The 23,233-nt window shown below is 37.2% G+C and overlaps 1 protein-coding gene across 1 annotated transcript; it reads left to right on the top strand.

Annotated features, from left to right (window-relative positions):
- Positions 1-11,217: 11,217 nt before the first annotated feature.
- On the top strand, positions 11,218-12,207 carry LOC140180697 (uncharacterized). The gene is made up of 2 exons (XM_072221975.1): positions 11,218-11,611; positions 11,681-12,207. Exons 1-2 carry the CDS (start codon positions 11,218-11,220, stop codon positions 12,205-12,207), a joined length of 921 nt encoding a protein of 306 aa, XP_072078076.1.
- Positions 12,208-23,233: the final 11,026 nt, after the last annotated feature.

Raw genomic sequence — 23,233 nt, 5'->3', positions numbered from 1 at the left:
ATGACTTGTCATCAGTAGGCAAGTTGAAAGTTGGAAAAGAAAGATCACAATACAAAATCTTTGATGTTCGGAATTGTTTGTTAATTAGGAACAACACTGAACATGCCTTGAAGTGGTTTTAAAGTGGTTAGTTGAAAACTAAAAAGTTAGAAAGTTAAAAGTGGTTAAGAGTTAAAAATGAAGTTAAAGTCAGTGGCATGTTATTGTGGTTCCCAATTAACTAAAATTGCACAAATTTGAAGAGCAAGTAACTCACATTCAAGTAAGAATTGCAGATTATTGATGATTAGTTATAGAAAAGAATTGCAAAATTAAAGTGAAATCCTCAATAATGCAATATAATGAATAAGGGAATCAGAAAAATAAGAAAGCTGGCTCGTGCATTCATGAATTGCCTTAGTTAAAACCATTTAGTGCAAAAGTTGAAATTTCCAAAACTAATTCATGAATGGTAGTTGTGTGAAACAATTTGCTTAAAAAAAATTGGGCAGCATTTTGTTTAAAAATTGGACATTCCCAGGTAATAATCAGCAGCAAAAATAGTTCATATGATAATAAGGAAATGCAGAAAAGAGTAACAATTAGTAATTCAAATGAATTCAAATTAAACAAACTCAATCTGCATCAAAGAATAGTAAAGAGCAGCATATGAACAGCATTAACATCACAGCAAATTCAAAGTGTGAAACAAATTAAACAATTAACAAGAACGGCGCAGTTATCAGGCCTAAATCCACTAACCACATCCTAGCTACCTAACCACCTAAAATCCACTACGATCATGCATCTCTAACTATCCTATTTCGAAGATAATTTGAAAAAAATTATAACTAACTAACGGAAAGAGGAATCATTGTTTGGCGGAACCTGGTGTGCAGAGGAACAAGAATTGGGCTCAGGGAGATGGTGGTGGTGTGGTAGTAGCGGTGGTGATGCGGTGGCGCTAAGAGGAGAAGCGGTGACAGTCAGTGGAGGCAGGGCGGCGGTTCTGAGTGGTTGGGGTGGTAGGGAGATATGGGTGGGAAGGGGAGTGAGGAAGGAGGGGTTTTTGGGGGTGGTGGTCGGCCGGAGGTCCTGGGAGGTGACAGCGGCGCTGTGGCGGCTCGGGGGTCATGGAGGAGAAGCGGGGAAGGAAGAAGAAGGGGAGCGAGGAGGGGGTGCCGTGAGGGGGGGCGCGGTGGTAGGGGCACGGCGCGGCGGGGGCAGTGTTCCTGGTCGGCGATGGTGGTGGTATGGTGGTTGGGGAGTGGAGAAGAGAGAGTGCAGAGGTGGATTGGGGGGTTTAGGGGACGCGAAATGGTTAGGTTTTCGCGTCGAAGGGGTTAGTGTATTTAAATCCACGGGAATGCGTGGGGCACGCGATCGCGTTGTTAGGGTGAAAATGAATTGACGCGAACGCGTTATTGACGCGATTGCATGGTTGAGGGATAACGAAGGTGACACGTACGCGTGGAGTACGCGTACGCGTCGCTAAGAATTGTGCTAAACGCACAATTCCAGCGTCGTTTTGGTGCAACTCTCTGTTTTTAGTTAGGGGGCTAAGATTTCCATGCGACGCATACGCGTCGCCCACGCTTTCGCGTGGTATGTGTGATGTGAAAGTGACGTGTTCACGTCACTGACGCGAACGCGTGGCCCAATTTGTGCCTAATGCACCACAGCCACACGATTCCAGCCCAACTTTCTGGGCATTAGATTTTGACGCCGATTTGCAATCGACGCCCACGCGTGGCCCATGCGCACGCGTGGGGTGCTTTTTTTTATATGCAGGATGCAAAATGCGATGCTAATGTGGATGCTCTGAATAATTCCAGGTTCAATGAAAATAAAATAAAATAAAACTAAAAGAAACAAAACAAAATAAAATCAAAATTGAAGAAAAGGAACGATCATACCATAGTGGGTTGTCTCCCACCTAGCACATTTAGTTAAAGTCCTTAAGTTGGACATTCGATGAGCTTTCTGCTATGGTGGCTTGTGCTTGAATTCATCCAAAAATCTCCACCAATGTTTGGAATGCCAACAGCCTCCGGGGTCCCAGACTAGGCATGTAAAGCCCTTGAGCAAATTCAAACAGGTTTTCAGGCTCCTGGGTTGCTGAATATCAGAATAGATTCCAGGATCCCAAACCTTGCTTTTGTATCCACCTTTGTCTCGATCTATATTTTTCCAGCTGGGCGGTACAGAAGTTGTATTCTCACCAAGGTGACCAAACATCTTCCAAGACCCATTCAATTGAACTCGAAACCAATCCTTGTACCTCAAATTGAAGTGTGGAATTTTATTGAGTCTTGCATACCAACTCTGAGTGCGAACCATTTCTCTTTTGCTCTTAAAGCCACAAAGAGCTCTAAGCTGGCCATCTGTTTCAAGCAAACCATATTCAAGTGGAAAAGTAAAGATAAAGGCTAAGGATTTTACCCACTTGAAATTTGTATTGGATGGTAATGGCCTTGGAAAAGGTGTTTCCAGTGGTTCTGTAAGCTCTACTCTCTTGTATTTTTCTGTGAATTCTTCCACTTCTTTACAAACTTTTTCAACTGCAATCACGTCTTGATCAAAGTCTTCGATATCTTCCTCATCACTCAAGTCATAATTTGGAGGTTGAGAAAAATCTACCTCCACATCATCTTTGTATTCACTTGGGGAAGATTCTTCAATCTCAAAGAATTCACTTGCGAATGCAAGTTCATTACTAGGAGAACTTGACTCGTGATTATCATTATCAAGGAAACTCGCTTCTTGAGTTGTTTTGTCCAGTTCTTCATAAGATACCTACCTTGGAGGCTGTGCACTATCCTCCTTAGCATCAATTGCAAATTCTTCGACAGAATTCTTCACAATTCTGGATTCCCATGGAGGTTCAGCATCTCCTAAGTCTTTAACCAATTCTTCTTCTTCGATAATTTCAGCTTCCTCCACTTGTTCCAGTACAAAGTCATGGTCCTTACTATCCATTGGAGTTTCTAGTATCTCCTTCATGCTATGTTCTGCATTAGATTTTCCACATGAAGCCATGGGGGTTCCTTGAGTGTCCGAACGTCGGGAAGGTAATCGATTAATCGCTTACTCCAATTGGTGAAGGGTTGCATGAAATTTTTCCACTGTTTCCTTGAGACGCTCCCGTGATTCTTGGGTTGATGGATATGGACATGACGCATAGGGAAGTGGTGGTTCTTGGGAGTAATTGGATTGGAATTGGGGTGGGTATGGGTTAGGGTCATATGGAGGTGAATGGTAGTAGGGGGCTTGTGAGTGTGGTGGTTCAAAGCTGTGTTGAGGAAGTGGTTCATAGGCATATGATGGCGCTTGTTGGTGATCACAAGGAGGTCCACCATATCTATCATCTTGGTATGCACCTCGGAATGGCTCTTGACCATAGTAATTTGGTGGAGGTTGGTTGTCACGAAGTGGTCCACCGTAACTATTGGCTTGGCATGCATTGTAGAATGGTCGTCGTACATGGTATTTTGGAAGGTGTTGTTGCCTAAAGGGTTGATCAGATCCTCGTGGCTCCGTTCATCTCTGATTGTTTTGACCTTGATGCATGTTCCTGTTATAGCTTCTATTCCTTTCAACAATATTTGAACCAAACTCAAAGCGACGGGGGTGAGAACTCATAGTAACTAAATAAAAAAAATTAAAAAGAAAAATAAAAGCAAATAATCAAGCAAAATAAAATATTTACAATAACCAATAATAAGGCACACATTTGCAAATTCCCAGCAACGATGCCATTTTGATGAACTGAAGATTGATGGTTTAGAATGCACAATAAATTCTCGTTGCAAGTATAGTTTCTAAACCAAGAAATAATCCTTTCGTACAAAAACTTTGGTTGTCACAAGTAACAAAACCCAATAAATTTATAACCGAAGTATTTAAACCTCGGGTCGTCTTCTCAAGAAATTGCAGGGAGGTGTGTTTATTATTGGTTATGAAATTTTGTATATTTTTTGGTTTTTGAAATAGGGAACAAGTAATTTAAATGGCAAGGAAAATAAATTAATAATCATAAAGAAAACTCTTGGCAAGGTATAAGAACTGGAAATTCTATCCTAGTTATCCTTATCAGGTGTGATGAGAATTGGATTTTTGCTCCCACTTAGTTAACCCTTACTAAATAAAGGTAAGTTAAGTGGATTAATTAACTTGATTCCTCAGTCTTAGTCAACTCCTATGGAAAGACTAGATTTAGAGGGATCCAAATCAATCAGCAATCCCAATTTTCAATCAACTGTTGAGTCTAATAACTCAAGTGTTACCAATTACTTAACCAAAACCAAAAGGAAAAAAATCTAATTTAAATTGAAAGCTTCATAAATAGAATAAAACAATCATTAATCTGAAATACCTCAAATTACATTAAATAGAATATTCAAATCTTAACATGAAAAGGTTCATAAGCCAATTTGGCAATATAAATCAGATACAAGTAAAAGCATTAGAATATATAAAAGTAGAATAGAAACATAAATTAAAGTCAGAAACATTGAACCTAATATGAGGAAATAATCATAAAATAGGAGAAATCCTAATTCTAAGACCTAAGAGAGAGGAGAGAGCCTCTCTCTATAAAAACTACATCTAAAACCTAAAATTGTATGTTCTGAATGTATGATTCCTTTTCTCTTTGATTCCTCTATTCTCTGACTTTTATTCTGTGTTTCTGGGCTTGGATCTGGGCCAAAAAAGGGTCCAGAAATCGCTGAGAGCATTTTCTGCAGATTCCTGCACGTGGTGTCTGTCACGCGTTCGCGTGGGTCACGCGTTCGCGTCATCTGGGAGTTTTCCTTGTCACGCGTACGCGTCAGTCATGCGTACGCGTCATTTGCATTCTGCTCAAGGCACGCATCTGCGTTGTCCATGCGTACGCGTCACTTCCATTTTGCGCTAGGCACGCGTCCGCGTCGTCCATGCGTACGCGTCGTTGTCTTTTCTTCAAAACTCCATTTTTGTGTTTTCCTTCCATTTTTGTATGTTTCCTTTCTGTCTTCTAAGCCATTCTTGCCCTATGAAGCCTGAAAATGCTTAACACACAGATCACGGCATCGAATGGTAATGAAGGATAATTAAATTTAATATTTTTAAAGCATGGGAAACATGTTTATATATATATATATATATATATATAAATAAGGAAAGAAAAGTAAAATCATGCAATTCATATGAATAAGTGGGTGAAGATTTGATAAAAACACTCAATTTGAGCACAAGATGAATCATAAAATAGGGGTTTATCAACAGCGTGGAGGCGGATGGAGATAGAGAGGCGCCACGAGGACGACGATGTGCTACTGATAGTTGTTGCGGCCTTCAGGGAGTCATGCCCGGGGGGGACACCGGACAGAGAATGGCGCTACGAGGAAAGAATAGGAAGAGGAAAGTGCCGCGTACGCAATTCAAAGTACAATAGGACCGTGTGACATTGAGTTTGAGCGCTGGAGTAGTATTATCTTTGTTTATGAGAGGAAATGATTGAGGAGGTTAGGGTTAGGTCACTTAGGGGGTGTAATTTTGGGGTTTTTTTACTATTACCTATTCCGTTCTGTTTCATTAGATTTTTCTCTACCACCAAACCGAACCGGAAAAAAAAGGGCAAAAAGATATTTTTTGGGTTTTTTAGTTTCTAGTTTTGTTCTATGTTCACTTTTATTGGTTTGTTTGAATTTTTTTTTTATAAATTGAATCGGTTAGTTTCAACAAAATCACTCTAAAAGTTTAGTTATCAATATTATCTTGAGTTTTACTCATAAATAATAAACTAACAATTTTCATATTTTAATTTTGTTAGTAAATTGCTCTGCAAAATTTTTAATACAATCCACAATAACTATTCCTGGCAAAGAGAATTCAATTTCTTTAATGAAAAGTATTGGACACCAGCCTTCTGCAAGTTCTTACATAAACAATTTATCTCCACATATGACAAGTATTTCCAAAGTGAATACACCTCATGGGTAATTTTTTTTTCTAAATATACCTTTATCATATGATGTTATTATAAATTTAAAATATATCATATTTATTTGTTTATATAAAACTTAGTTATTTTTTCTGTAGTCCAAATTATGTCTGAAAGCGAATGACCGTTACTATAAATTTCTCTTGGTTGAACAGTACAATATTGAAGTATAAAATGGATGTTCGTGATACAAATGACAAAAACGGGCAACTTACCTCTTCAACGAACCACCAATATCTTCCCTGCAGTTCTAGAAGATTATCAACATCATGAAGGTTTTATTTTTAATTTGTTATTATTTTTCAATTCCTTATTTTTATAATGAATACAAATATTATTGCCATCGTCTATAAATTGGTTTCAGTGGTAGACGTATTTGATGACATTGTTATAGAGACCGATATCATTGATCATGATGATTCGTATGATTGTGAAGGTACTTATACTTAATTTTTGACAATATTAATAGTTTGGTACCAAAAAAAAAATTAACGGCAGTAATTTTCTATAATTAAACTAATAAATATTTATAGATGGTGACGCTGGAGATTCTTCTGCATGTGTTATTCCATCATATGAAGAAGGTAAAATATATTTTTCTTTTAAATTTGATGTTTTATTCCAATTTCATTAATATTTGTTCACTATTATACAAAATATAAATTTGTACACCTTCATATACGTGGGATGCTGGTGATCCTGTTTATTTCTGCATTTATTGTAAAGCAACAATGTGGGATGCTGAAAGACTTTCCAAAAGTAAGAAAAATAAAATTGTAAAGTTCGGTTTATGTTGCATAAATAGAAAGGTTGAACTTCCATTTCTTAGAGAAGTTCCTATTATTCTTCAAGACCTGCACTGTACAGATAATGAGAAAGGAAAATACTTTCGGAAACACATACGTAAGTTTAATTCTATGTTTGCTTTCACATCTATGGCTGGAAAAATAAATCCCACTTTGAACGATGGATCAGCTCCACCTACATTTTCAATTAGTGGGCAAAATTATCATTCAATTGGTAGTTTACTTCCAATCGAAAATGATAGGCCCAGATTTGCACAACTTTATATTTATGATACGGAGAATGAAATTGAAAATTGCGTATCTGCTGTAAGGTACACATTTCAATCAAGTTACTAATTTTTTTCATAAATTAATACTTAATTTGTAATACGTCAAGTTTTATTTATTTTTTTTAATTTTAAATTTTATGCCAGTAATGTTGATTCTTCAAACACTGTTGAAAGTGAGATTGTGTACCATCTCAAGGAAATGTTAGACAATTGGTAGCAAAAATTTGTTGTCGGTCTAGATTTTCTTCCTAAAGAAAGGAGTTACTTCGTTGTAATTATAGCTCCAAACCAACAAACAACTCTCGCATCAAATTAAAATATATGGTTTTGTCACAAGTACAACCCCAATGAAAATTTACCGAAGTATTTAGACTCCGGGTCGTCTCACGAGGATAGCAATGAAGTGGTCAATTATTAGCTATGAAGGGGTAAAAGGGGGTTTGGTTGATAAAAGAGCAAGAACTTAAATGGCAAGAAAGTAAATCAAATAGACAATTAAAGAAAGCAAGATAAAGGACACTTGGCTAAAACTTAGGTAATTGAGATCACTATCCTTGCCAACAATTCAAACATTGATAATCATGCAGAACCAAGCTTATTAGGTCTACTCACTAAAGCCTTAAGTACGTAATGTCTACTCCTAGGTTTGGAGTACGTCAAATGGCTTGATCAACATCAATCCATAAGTCCCAACCTAGCTACTAATTGACTTAGTAGTAGGCTAGAGTCAATGGTTATCAAATTGATCCCAAGGGTTCTAAAATCACCAATTCAACAAAGCCCAAGGACTCAAGATCACTCAATCCCCTTAGCCTAGGCCAAGGGTCAAGAGAACTACTCAAAAATTATAGGAAGCATTATGTCAAACACCTAATGTGCAATAAAAGTAAACATCACAAAATGCAAAATTCAAGGAGACCCATAACTTCATAAGTGAGAAATCAATAATAGCAAGCAAGATCAATCATGAAAGAAACATCAACATCAAATTGCATTAATTGTAAACCAAATCCAACATGAGTTCATCATCACAAAAGAAGACAAAATGAGAGATTAACATTACAACTAAAGAGATCAAGACATAGACATGAGAAATTATAAAAGAAACAAGATGAAAGCAAGGAATTAAACATGGATCTCTAACAATTTAACCTAATTAATTCTAACCTAATTCTAGAGAGAAGAGGGAGCTTCTCTCTCTAAAAAACTAAGGCTCATGTTGGCTAACTAATTTGCTCCCCCCATATTCAACAATGGGAGCGCCTTGATCGCATAGGCTTAGGCGAGATGAGACCATGTTACTAATGGCTTCTACCATGATAGCCATTTTTTATCTTAACTCTGCGAACTTCTTCTCATCCTCCTCTTGTCGCCTTAAGATATGAGATTCAAGATCTCTCAATTCCAACATGGGGGCTTCATCGGGAGGTGAGGGTGAAAGAGAGGGTTTATTGTTTGAGGGAAGGTTGTTATAATTGGAAGGTGGTTCATATTGGTGGAATTCTTGTGGTGGTGTGTATGGACTTTATGGTTCATGGGAGTATTGGTATTGGAAAGGTAGTGGTTCTAGATATGGTTCATATGGTGGTTGGTATGGTGGGTATGGGTTGGGATCATATGGAGGTAAATGGTGATAATAGGCTTGTGAGTAGGGTGGTTCAAAATTATGTTGCGGAGGTTCATATGCATGTGGTAGTTGTGGTTGACAATCACAATAAGGGTCATCACACACATTGGATTGGTATACATTAGGATCGGGATTATACCCATATGAGTTCGGAGGAGGTTGTTGCCAAGAAGGTTGTCCCTGGGCTTGGGGTTCCTCCCATCTTTGATTTCCAAATCCTTGATGTACATCCTCATTGAAGCTTCCATTCCCTACAACATAGTTTGAACTACACTCAAAGCCAAAAGGATGAGAATTCATGGTGATAAGAGAAAACAAAAATAAAACTAATAAGAAACAAAGAAAACAAAATCCTATAACTAGCAAAAGCCGACAAACAAACCAAAAATCAAGCTATTCATAATATACACAATAGCTAATAACATAGCACCATTGCAATCCCCGGCAACGGCGCCATTAATTTGGTAGCAAAAATTTGTTGTCGGTCTAGATTTTCTTCCTAAAGAAACGAGTTACTTCGTTGTAAGCATAGCTCTAAACCAACAAACAACTCTTGCATCAAATTAAAATATGTAGTTTTGACACAAGTACAACCCCAATGAAAATTTACCGAAGTATTTAGACTCCGGGTCGTCTCACGAGGAAAGCAATGAAGTGGTCAATTATTAGCTACGAAGGGGTAAAAGGGGGTTTGGTTGATAAAAGAGCAAGAACTTAAATGGCAAGAAAAGTAAATCAAATAGGCAATTAAAGAAAGCAAGATAAAGGACTCTTGGCTAAGACTTAGGTAATTGAGATCACTATCCTTGCCAACAATTCAAACTTTGATAATTATACGGAACCGAGCTCATTAGGTCTACTCACTAAAGCCTTAAGTACGTAATGTCTACTCCTAGGCTTGGAGTACATCAAATGTCTTGATCAACATCAATCCATAAGTCCCAACCTAGCTACTAATTGACTTAGTAGTATGCTAGAGTCAATGGTTATCAAATTGATCCCCAAGGGTTCTAAAATCACCAATTCAACAAAGCCCAAGGACTCAAGATCACTCAATCCCCTTAGCCTAGGCCAAGGGTCAAGAGAACTACTCAAAATTGTAGGAAGCATTATGTCAAACACCTAATGTGCAATAAAAGTAAACATCACAAAATGCAAAATTCAAGGAGACCCATAACTTCATAAGCGAGAAATCAATAATAACAAGCAAGATCAATCATGAAAGAAACATCAACATCAAATTGCATTAATTGTAAACCAAATCCAACATGAGTTCATCATCACAAAAGAAGACAAAATGAGATATTAACATTACAACTAAAGAGATCAAGACATAGACATGAGAAATTATAAAAGAAACAAGATAAAAGCAAGAAATTAAACATGGATCTCTAACAGTTTAACCTAATTCTAGAGAGAAGAGGGAGCTTCTCTCTCTAGAAAACTAACTAAAGGCTCATGTTGGCTAACTAATTTGCTCCCCCCTTGCTTGGACTTCAATTCTGCATGAAATACACTCAGAAACAAGTTAGATTTGGGCCTGGGCAACTCAGAAATCGTCCCCAGCATTTTGCCTTTAAGTAGGTCACGTGAGAGTATCGGCGCGTATGCGCCATATGCGCGTGCGTGTCGATTGGCTGTTTCTTCATCCGCGCGAACGCGGCATGTACGCGTGCGCGTGTCTATGCAAAACCACTTTTGCGCGTGCGCACCTTGTACAGGTGCGTGTCCTTATGTGAAATCACCTCTGCGCGTGCGCGTCTTGTACGCGTGCCTGCCCATTGATGCATTCCCAATCTTTGTTTCTTCATGCATTCTCTACTTTGTATGCTTTTCTCCTCATTCCTTCCATTCAATACTTACCTTATGAACCTGAAATCACTCAACAAACACATCAAGGCATCGAATGGAATTAAAGTAAATTAAAATCACCAACTTAAGGGCCTAAAAAGCATGTTTTCACATTTAAGCATAATTCAAGGGAGAATTACAAAACCATGCTATTTCATTGAATAAATGTGGAAAAAGGTGATAAAATCCCCTAAAATAAGCACAAGATAAACCATAAAATCAGGGTTTATCAACAATCATAATCATCTTGCAAAAATTTTTCGTTCTGCCAGAGATATATAATACCGAGAATCATGCAAATATTAGGATGAAGCTTATTCATAACCGGGTTAAGGATGGAAGAGTATACAACTTACCAACAGCTTCCGAGGTTGCTATTTTAATTGTTGGAGACATTGATGAATTAATTCTAGAAAGAGATATAATCATTGAATCCACTTCCAAGAAATTACAAAGCATTGATGTTCTTCACCCGTTGTACTTACCACTTCAATATCCATTAATTTTTCCATACGGAGAAGATGGTTTTAGACCAGGCATTGAAACTTCAGCAGGATACAGGAGTAGTTCTACAAACAAGAGAAAGAATATAAGCAAGAGAGAGTTCTTCTCATATCGAATTCAATGAGATTCGAAGATTCTCCAATTTTGTTTTATTCTCGAAGATTATTTCAACAGTTCTTAGTGGATGCTTACACAATGATAGAGTCTGAACGTCTCAACTTCATAAGGAATAACCAACCAAAATTGAGGGTTGACAAGTATAGTGCACTACATGAGTCATTGGTTCGAGGTGAAGCAAATGCTGTCGCTACCGGTCAACGTATAATACTTCCAAGCAGTTTCACTGGTGGACCAAGATACATGTTTAACAATTGTAAAGATGCTTTTGCAATTTGCAAATATGTAGGATATCCCAGTTATTTTATCACTATAACATGCAATCCTGAATGGGATGAAATAAAACGTCTACTAAAGGACACAGGTCTTAAAGTGGAAGATCGTCCTGACATTGTCTCTAGAATTCACATAAAGTTGAATGAGCTTATTATGGACTTTAAGCAAGGGAAATTCTTTGGCAAGATATCTGCTTGTAAGTATACAAGTTTTGTTATTTACTTAACTTTCATGTAATATTGTTAACAGGTGTTATTTATGACAGATGTGTGCACAGTAGAATTCCAAAAATACGGACTACCACATGCTTATATTCAGTTGTTCATGGATCCAAATCATACACCTAAATCACCAGATCAAATTGACAAGTTGATTTCTGCTGAGATACCAGATAAGATACGGAGGCCTAAACTATATGCAGCAGTAGAGAAGTTCATGGTGCATGGACCGTGTGGTCATCATAACAAAAAAAGTCCTTGCATGATCAACAGACATTGCTCTAAGTTCTATCCGAAGCCATTTCGAACGAGGACTATCATTGATGGGGCTGGATTTTTGAAATATAGAAGGATTGATAACGGTCGCTCAATTTATAAGAAGAATGTTGAACTTGACAATTGTTACATTGTTCCATACAACCCGTCACTGGTGTTAAAATATGGTTGCCATATTAATATGGAACATACGTGTCAGACTTCTGCAATAAAATATCTTTTCAAATACATTCACAAGGGAAATGACAGAGTTACATCGGCTTTTTATCAATCAACAAGTGATGGTGATTGTCAATAGGTTGTTGATGAAATACGTATGTTATGACTATAGATACATAGCAGCATGTGAGGCTGCTTAGAGGGTATTTGGGTATGACATACAACAAAAAGAACCTTCGGTCATTAGATTACCATTCCATTTACCTAATGAACATCCAGCGGTCTTTAAGGATGATGAAAACATCATTGATGTTATAGAAAGGGTAGATGGCAAGCTCACGACGTTGTTAGCATGGATGCTGGCTAATCAATTGTTTCCGTTTGGTAGATCTCTAACGTATAGCCAATTTCCTAATAGATTTGTATGGAAGGATGACATATCCATGTGGATGCCAAGGCAGCAAGGTTTTTCAATTGGTCGATTGACGCATGTGCCCCTGATAAACCACTATTTTATGGTTTATCTTGTGCTCAATTGAGTGGATTTCATCAACTCTTTACCCACTTATTCATATTATTTATATGGTTTTACATTTGCCTTCCTAATTATGTGCTTTGATTGAAAACATGCTTCTTTGATCTTATATTTGCTTATTATTAATCCTCTCTTATTACCATTAGATGCCTTGATATGTGTGTTAAGTGTTTTCAGATATTATAAGGCAGGAATGGCTTGGAAGATGGGAAGAAAGCATGCAAAATTAGAAGGAATGCAAGAAGTTGGAGAAATTGCTAAGCTGTCCAGCCTGACCTCTCTGAACTCAAACGGCTATAACTTTAGCTACAGAGGTCCAAATGACGCGGTTTCAGTTGCGTTGGAAAGCTAACGTCCGGGGCTTCGATTTGATATATAATATGCTGTAGTTCCCCTAACGCTAGGTGATGCGACCGCGTGATCCATGCGGCCGCATCGCAATGAAGGAAATCCAGCGTGGCAAAATTCGAAACCAGCGAATTCTGGACTGTTTCTGACCCAGTTTGCGGCCCAGCAAACACAGATTAGAGGCTATAAAGTGGGGGACTGCATCCATTCATAGGGAGGCTCTCACATTCATAATTTTAGGAGTAGATGTAGTTTTTAGAGAGAGAGGTTCTCTCCTCTCTCTTAGGATTAGGATTTAGGACTTCTCTTAGTTTTAGGAGTGACTCTCAATCCCAGGTTCTTTATTTATTTATTTTTCCAATTGGCTTATGAACTTTTCCATGTTATATTTTACTACTTTGAATGTATTTTATTTGAGGTATTCCAGATATTTATGATTTTAATTTGGCTTTCTACATTCTTGGCTTTGGTTAAGGTAATTGGTGACGCTTGAGCTGTCAAATAAAATAATGGTTGAAATTGGCAGATTCTGATTGAACTAGGATTGCTCTAAAGCTAGTCTCTCCACAGGAGTTGACTAGGACTTGAGAATCAAGCCAAATAGCCCACTTAACTTTCCTTTGTTCAGTAAAGGCTGACCAAGTGGGATTAAAATCCAATTCTCATCACAATTGATAAGGATAGGACTTCCAGTTCTTATACTTTGCCAAGAGTTTATTTTATAGTTATTTATTTATCTTATTCTTCTTATGCAACATACTGCTTCCTTACTTTCTAAAACCCCTAATTTACAAGACTCATAACCAATAATAAGAACATACCTCCCTGCAATTCCTTGAGAAGACGACCCGAGGCTTAAATACTCGGTTAACAATTTTAAGGGGTTTGTTACTTGTGACAACCAAAACGTTTGTACGAAGGGATTTTTGTCGGTTTAGAGACTATATCTACAACGCGACTATTTTTATGACATTCTTTACTGGCAAAAATCCTAACGTCAAAATGGCGTCGTTGCCAGGGAATTGCAAACGTGTGCCTTATTATTGGTTATTGTAAATATTTTTTATTTTTGCTTGTTTATTTGTTTTTATTTTTGTTTTTATTTTTTTGCTTTTTCATAAATTAAGAGGTTATTGGTTTTTACTACAAAATTTTTCAAAAATTTGTTCTTAGTGTTCATCTTGATCTTCGAGTTGTTCTTCGCGTTCATCTTGACCTTCAAGCTGTTCTTAGTTGTTTTCTTCATTTTGATCTAAAAATTTGAAATTTGGTGTCATTTTATTATTTTTCTCTTTCCTTATTAAATTCAAAAATATTTTTAATTAATTTTTTTCGAAAAAAAAATTTCAGATTTTTATTTTTTTAAAATTTTATCTTATCTTATCTTATTTCAAAAATCAAATTTCAAATTTCAAATTTTAAAATTTAATTTTCAAATTCAAAATTTAAATAACCTTTTAATTTATATTTATTTTTATTTTTATTTTTAATTTTTATTTACTACTATGAACTCTCACCCCTTTGGCTATGAGTCTGGTTACAATAATGTTGCAGGAAGAAGAATTTACAATGAGAACAGGCATCAAGGTTGGAACAATCAAAGATGGGAGGAGCCACAAGGATTTGATCAACCCTCATGGCAACAACCACCTCCAGTGAACTATCAACAACCACCACCATATGCCTATGAACCCTTTCCTCAACATGACTTTGGACTACCATACTCACAAGCCCCTTTCCACCATTCACCTCCATATGACCCTAACCCACATCTACCATACCAACCACCTTATGAACCAAATAAACCATACATAGATCCACCCCAAATCTCCATGGAGAAAGCACTTGCCGATCTAAACTCTACTATACAAGCTCTCTTCACCGAAATCAGACCACCAAATACCTTCAACAATCAACTCTCAAGCTCTAGTGCACTTCCTTGTCAACCACAGAATAATCTCTCCATCCCATCACCACCATCCATGGAAGAGCACCCACATCCATCAATCCAAGAGCAAGATGATCCCAATTATGCTATTGATATGGAACAGGAAAGAAGGAATCATCTTCGCGAATCCATACTTCATAAAGAGCTAGAGGAGGCCCTACGGGTAAGGGTAGGAGAGACCCTTAAAGATGAAAAAATAGTTGAAAGGAGTTGTCATGGAAAGAAAAACATCGAGGATGAGTACGATTTTATACTTAAACAACTGGACAAAGCAGCAATTATTAAGAAGGAAGAAGTAGTTGCAGACTTAAGAGATGCTGTACCTCCATTGGAAAGTCCAGTCACAGAGGTGTTTGATGTTGATGTTGAGAAGAGCGTACAACCTCCAAGGCAGATCATGGTTGAAGATTTTGTAGAGGTTGATCAAGAGGTAGAAGATGTCAAAGAAGAGCACAAGGGAGTGGAGCTTGACATTACCTTGCCAAAGTTGTTGGAAACCCCTCCCCCTAAGTTGCCATCATCCTTCACAACATTCAAGTGGGTAAAATTCATATCCCATAGCTTTCTAATCCCACTTGAATATGGGCTACTGGAGACGGATGGTCAACTTAGAGCTCTTTGTGGCATTAAGAGTAAGAGGAAGATGGCCAGTGATAAGAATTGTCAAGCAAAGTTCAACATGGTTGTGTGCTCAAAGTTTAAATGCAAAGGTTGGTGTAAAGCTCAACTAAATGGATCTAGGAAGTTGTTTGGCCGCTTACGTGAGAATTCAGACTGCTTGCCACCCGGATGGAACAATATTGCTCAACCAAAAGACGGGTGCAAAGACAAGGTCTGGGACCCCGGAATTCAGTCTAGAAATCAACACTCTTGGGGCCTTGTCACTTGCTTCAACTTGCTTGAAGGCTTTCTGCGCCTAGTTTGGGATCCTGGAGGCCATTGGAAGTACAAACATTGGTGGGGATTCCTGGATCAGTACAAGCACAAGCCACCATAGCAGGAAGCTCATCAAATGTCCAACTTAAGGACTATAACTAAAAGTGCTAGGTGGGAGACAACCCACCATGGTATAATCGTTCCATTTTCATTTTTATTTAGTTTTATTTGTTTTCTAGTTTTATTTTATTATATTGAACCTGGAGTTTTGCATCACATTCATATTAACACTGCATTCTTCATTTTTTTTTCAGATAAAAAAAAATGCCACGCGACGCGACCGTATCAGCGACGCGTCCACGTCGCAAGGAGAGGGGAGAAAAATAAAAATGAATAGAGAGTCACGCTGGAGCGTGGCTGGAGGCGTGCCAGTGGCACAAATCGCCCCACGCGACCGCATCGCCGACACGTCCGCGTCACATGGGAACTTTGACCTCCCACGCGACCGCGTCACCCACGCGGCCGCGTCACCTGAAATCGGCGTAAAAAGGGTGCATGGCCGAAAGTTGTGCTGGAGTTGGGCTGGACTCGTGCTGGAAGCCCAAGCCCTCCCACGCGAACGCGTGCCCCATGCGTCCACGTCATATTGAAGATAAGGCCATTCACGCGATCGCGTCACCCACGCGATCGCGTCACCCACGCGATCGCGTCACCCAGAATTTTGGCAAAAAGAGTTTCGAACAGAGAGTTGCGCTGGTACGAGGCTGCACTCGCGCCAATCGTACAAAACAGGCCACGCGATCGTGTGACCCACACGTCTGCATCACCTGACCTTCTTGCGCACCACGCGACCGCGTCACTCACGCGTCCGCATCACAAGCGGCGCACAGAATATCCAGATCAGCCAATTTTCTTACCTTTTCTTCTCTAATCCTTATTTTTTTATCTTTTCTTATTTCTTTCTTCTTCTTTTCTTATCTTCTTTCCCTTCTCATTCTTCTTATTTTTCTCTTTATTTTATTTTAATTTATTTGTATACTTTCATTTATTGCATTATTTTCATTGGTGTTAGAAATTTCTTTGGGTCATTATTTCTATATTTTACTTGTGGATTATTAGAGGAATTATTTGACAATTATATATTTTTATTTTTAAAGGGTTTCTTGCATGTTCAATTTATTATTTTCATTAGCTTATTTACTATGCATGCTATGTGTTTGTGAAAAAGCTCATATGGCATTATGCACTTCTCTATTTTACTTTATACTATTCAATGCTTGCTTTTCATAAACTCCCTTTACTATTTTATTAATTGAATATAATTGTCAATACAAACATGGTGATTTATTACAAGTAATGCTTGGTCTATGCTACTCATGCCCTTTGCCGGCATGCCAATAAACACCTTGCATTCACTTGTCCTTATATGCACTAGCTATTTTCCATTGATGGCTTTTCACATGTACTCGCGAGCATGTGTTAATGTCAGTTATATCTTAATGTGCATCCATCACCACCTTTTCCGTTCTCTTCTTTGCTATATATATCTCTTTGATTTTAACTTACTTTCTCTTCTCTTTTTCAGGATGGCCACCAAGAAAGGAAAAGAGAAAGCCATTTCCAAATTAACAGCAAGGAAAGGAACAAAAAAGAGTCCCAGCTGAGAAACCACAACCCCCATCCACTTGCACATCTTAGCATGCACCGAGGACGGTGCAATCTTTAAGTGTGGGGAGGTCGATACCGATCTCCATGGGTTAGTTATTTCCTATTTTTCAACACCAATATTTTATTTTATTTTATTAGTTCATTGTTGCATTTGCATAAGTATTTGATTTTGTGCATTTAGTTACTACTTGGTTAAAGTAATAAAATTCTTTTTAGGACCCTATTTTTGAAAAATTTTACTAATTTAAAATGAAAATTTTTGTGTTAAACTTGTTTGAAGTTGTATTTGGAACATGGTTTTTGAGCCAAAGAACACACAACCTGTGAGACTTCGAGCTTATTTACATGGTTACATTATTTAACCATAAATATTTTATTCCTGTGTGTTTCCTTCTCTATGATTGTAATCTGTATTTTGTTCCAGTCTATATGTCCTTTGTTTAGTATATTTACATGCTTGCATATGATTGAGGCCATATTTGATTATTAACTCACTTACTCCAAATAAGCCTACCTTTTACATCACTTTTGTTAGCCCCTTGAGCTTTTAATCCCCTTCTGTTCTATAACCACATCACTAGCCTTAAGCGGAAAATAAATTAATCATCCCAATTGAATCTTTGGTTAGTTTAAGATAGAGATTGTATAGCAAATAAGTGTGGGGAAATTTTGGGAACATGGGTTGATAAGGGAATGTAACATGTTTCTAATTTATTTGAATATTAGGAATTTGGGAACCTACTCATGAAAAACCAAAATAGAAAAATAATAGAAAAATCCATGTGCATTGATAAGTGATGTTTATTTCTCTACAAAAAAAAAGAGAGAGAAAAAGAGAAAAAGAGAAAAATATATATATAATATAAATAAATAAGGGACAAAATTACCCCAATGTTAAGTTAATAAAAGATCAATGCACATGTGATAAATTAAAAAGAAAATTTTGGTACATGTGGGAATCATACAAAAGTGGGAATTATGGGTAGCTAGGTATGATTTTAAAGTTATATAGAGTGTATATATGTTAGGTGAGAGCTTGGCTAGTCAAAGATTCAATTTATAGCTCACTTAGCTATATATATACCTTTACCGTTACCTTAGCCCCATTACAACCTTGAAAAAGACCTCATGATGTTTGCATTGGTACACTAAATTTTTGTTGATTGGTTAGATGAAGAACAAGGTTTAGAAAGCATGACTAGGGAAGAGTATAGTGATTTACCCTATACACTTGAGAGACTAGAGTGATATACACTACCAGTGAGGGTTCAGTGCTTAATTCTATGTTTCCTGCTTTCATGAGCTATCTTCTTACAAGTTTACTTGCTTTTTATTGTATAATTTGAATTAGTGGAATTTGATTTATGTTTGTCTTGGAGAACTTATTTACTTTTAACCAAGTAGGTAGAAACATTTTTCATGTAGTTACATTCATATAGATAGGTTGCATTTCATGCCCTCTTACTTTCCTCTTCATCTTTATAGCTTCTCTTGAGCTTAGTATGAGGACATGCTAATGTTTAAGTGTGAGGAGGTTGATAAACCACTATTTTATGGTTTATCTTGTGCTCAATTGAGTGGATTTCATCAACTCTTTACCCACTTATTCATATTATTTGCATGGTTTTACATTTGCCTTCCTAATTATGTGCTTTGATTGAAAACATGCTTCTTTGATCTTATATTTGCTTATTATTAATCCTCTCTTATTACCATTAGATGCCTTGATATGTGTTTTAAGTGTTTTCAGATATTATAAGGCAGGAATGGCTTGGAGGATGGGAAGAAAGCATGCAAAAGTGGAAGAAATGCAAGAAGTTGGAGAAATTGCTAAGCTGTCCAGCCTGACCTCTCTGCACTCAAACGGCTATAACTTTAGCTACAGAGGTCCAAATGACGCGGTTCCAGTTGCGTTGGAAAGCTAACGTCTGGGGCTTCGATTTGATATATAATATGCTATAGTTCCCCTGATGCTAGGCGACGCGACCGCGTGATCCATGCGGCCACGTCGCAATGAAGGAAATCCAGCGTGGCAAAATTCGAAACCAGCGAATTCTGGACTGTTTCTGACCCAGTTTGCGGCCCAGCAAACACAGATTAGAGGCTATAAAGTGGGGAACTTCATCCATTCATAGAGAGGCTCTCACATTCACAATTTTAGGAGTAGATGTAGTTTTTAGAGAGAGAGGTTCTCTCCTCTCTCTTAGGATTAGGATTTAGGACTTCTCTTAGTTTTAGGAGTGACTCTCAATCCCAGGTTCTTTATTTATTTATTTTTCCAATTAGCTTATGAACTTTTCCATGTTAAATTTTACTACTTTGAATGTATTTTATTTGAGGTATTCCAGATATTTATGATTTTAATTTGGCTTTCTACATTCTTGGCTTTGGTTAAGGTAATTGGTGACGCTTGAGCTGTCAAATAAAACAGTGGTTGAAATTGGCAGATTCTGATTGAACTAGGATTGTTCTAAAGCTAGTCTCTCCACAGGAGTTGACTAGGACTTGAGAATCAAGCCAATCAGCCCACTTAACTTTCCTTTGTTCAGTAAAGGCTGACCAAGTGGGATTAAAATCCAATTCTCATCACAATTGATAAGGATAGGACTTCCAGTTCTTATACTTTGCCAAGAGTTTATTTTATAGTTATTTATTTATCTTATTCTTCTTATGCAACATACTGCTTCCTTACTTTCTAAAACCCCTAATTTACAAGACTCATAACCAATAATAAGAACATACCTCCCTGCAATTCCTTGAGAAGACGACCCGAGGCTTAAATACTCGGTTAACAATTTTAAGGGGTTTGTTACTTGTGACAACCAAAATGTTTGTACGAAGGGATTTTTGTCGGTTTAGAGACTATATCTACAACGCGACTGTTTTTATGACATTCTTTACTGGCAAAATCCTAACGTCAGCCCCGTTGTAACGAAGAAGATTATTACTTGAGACTTCTACTAAACATACAAAAAGGTTGCATGAGTTTCATCGATCTTCGAACTGTCGATGGTGTTGTTCATTCCACCTTCAAGGAAGTGTGTTATGCGTCAGGGCTATTGCAAGATGATAAAGAATTTATTGATGCTATGATAGAAGCAAGCACATGGGCTTCTGCGAGTTACATTAGAGATCTTTTGTTGTTTTGTTACTATCAAACAACATCTCCAATCCTTTAAATGTCTGGCAAAAATGTTCTCCAATACTTTCTGAAGACATCCTATATTCTAAAAGGAAAGTTCTACACTATGAAGGTAATATTTTTAAACTTTATTTATTCTCATGTACATATTTAAGTTTACAATGGTTACAACTATCGGATGAGCAATTCTGAATCTAACTCTTTACAAGATTGAAGAAAAATTACAAGCTAATAGTAGATCGCTTAGGGAGTATGATCAGATGCATCTCCCATCCTTGGATGTTATAGATGGAATAGAAGATCGTTTAGTAATGGACGAGATGAACTTTGATTTATCTGACTTAAGAGATGAGTTGTCAAGGAACTTACCCAACATGAATTTAGATCAGCGAACAGCATTAGATACTATTATTCAGGCCGTTAATGAAGATGTTGGAGGTTTCTTCTTTGTATATGGATATGGTGGTACTGGAAAGACATACCTTTACAAGACACTTTCAGCTGCTATACGTAGTAAAGGTGAAATTATACTGAATGTGGCATCCAGTGGGATTGCATCCTTATTTCTCCCCAATGGTCGTACAACTTATTCAAGATTTAAGATACCGCTCGATCTAAATGAGGATTCTGTATGTTGTATCAAGCAAAACACTTCTCTAGCTAAGCTGGTATGTAAAGCAAAGCTTATTATATGGGATGAGGCACCAATGTTGAATAAGCTATGTTATGAAGTTTTGGATAAATGTTTGCGAGATATTCTAAGGTATGAGAAATGTTATAATCCAGATTTGCCTTTAGGTGAGAAGGTTGTTTTGCTAGGAGGTGACTTTAGGTAGATTCTTCCAGTAATTCCAATGGGATCACGACAGGATATTATGCTCTCTTCCATAAACTCATCATATATTTGGGAATTCTGCAAAGTTTTGAAGCTGACCATTAACATGCACCTTACAGTTGGAGCAAACGAATCACAACTAGAGCAAATTTCTGAATTCACAACGTGGTTACTAAGTATTGGTGATGGTTTAGTAGGTGATTCAACTGATGGAGAAAGCGAAGTAACCATTCTCAATGACATCCTTATTCGGGATACTAATGAAGCTTTCGATTAGTTAGTTTGTTTTGTGTATCCAAATTTGTTGTTAAATTTAAATAATACATCATACTTCAGAGATAGAACAATACTTGCCCCTACACTTGAGATTGTTAATGATGTTAACAAGCACACCATGAAATATTTAGTGGGCGAGGAGAAGACCTATCTTAGCTTTGATTCATTGTGTGTAGAAGAAGGAAACATGGAATCTGAGTTAGATACAATCACACCGGATGTTCTGAATGCTATCAATTATTCTGGTTTGCTGCCTCACCAGTTGACTCTTAAAGAAGGTGTACCGGTTATGTTACTATGAAACATTGATCAATCAAATGGGTTATGCAATGGAACAAGATTACAGGTACGAAAGTTGGGCAATCATGTTGTTGAATGCATTACATTAATTAGTGAAAAAGCAGGTCAAGTGGTTCTAATACCACGCATGAACATGATACCCAATAACCAAACTATTCCATTTAGGTTTCAAAGGAGACAATTTCCATTAATTGTCTCATTTTGTATGACTGTTAACAAGTCTCAGGGTCAAACTTGGACAACTGTTGGTTTATATTTGCCTAAGCCTATTTTTACACACGGTCAACTTTATGTTGCTCTTTCAAGAGTAACATCAAAATCTGGGTTACCAGTATTAATTGAGAATAAATCTGCCAAATCAAAAGATACAACCATCAACGTGGTTTATAGAGAAGTTTTCCAAAATGTCTATTGATTATGTATAATTTTAAATTCTTTTTAACATGTATTTTTTAAATATTTATGTTCTACGAAAATTGTTAATTTCTGTATGTATTGCTTTATGTAAAAGTATGAAATTTTTTCATCTAAATTGTTGTACTAAAAAAGTCATATATATACTCTTTCAATGTTATCAGAAATTAAAATGATTTAAATATTTTTAATTAGCGATCCAATTTATTATAAAACACTCATATATTTGTTAATAACATACAAACACTTTCATAATGAATATTTTTCATTAAACTTACCATACCCGTTGGTGCGCGACGAGAACGTGATCTCAACACTTCTTCACAACTCCGCGTAACTAACCAGCAAGTGCACTGGGTCGTCCAAGTGATAAACCTTATGTGAGTAAGGGTCGATCCCACGGAGATTGTCGGCTTGAAGCAAGCTATTGTCATCCTTGTAAATCTCAGTCAGGCGGATTCAAATGGTTATGAGGTTTTAACAATTAAAATATAAGTAAAATATAAAATAAGATAAAGTTACTTATGTAATTCACTTGTAGGAATTTCAGATAAGCGTATGGAGATGCTTTGTTGCTTCTGAACCTCTGCTTTCCTATTGCCTTCTTCCAACCATGCGTTACCTCCTTCCATGGCAAGCTGTATGATCCTCTCGGATGAAAACAAATCCATATGCGCTGTCACCACACGGCTAATCATCTGTCAGTTCCCACTAGCGTCGGAATAGGACCATTGTCCTTTTGCACACTGTTACTGCGCCCAACATTCGCAAGTTTGAAGCTCGTCACAGTCATCCCTTCCCAGATCCTACTCGGAATACCACA

Source organism: Arachis hypogaea, chromosome 17 (assembly GCF_003086295.3).
Source record: "Arachis hypogaea cultivar Tifrunner chromosome 17, arahy.Tifrunner.gnm2.J5K5, whole genome shotgun sequence".
Classification (NCBI taxonomy): Eukaryota; Viridiplantae; Streptophyta; class Magnoliopsida; order Fabales; family Fabaceae; genus Arachis; species Arachis hypogaea.
The sequence above is the reverse complement of the archived record's forward strand: the minus strand, read 5'-3'. Positions and strand labels throughout refer to the sequence as shown.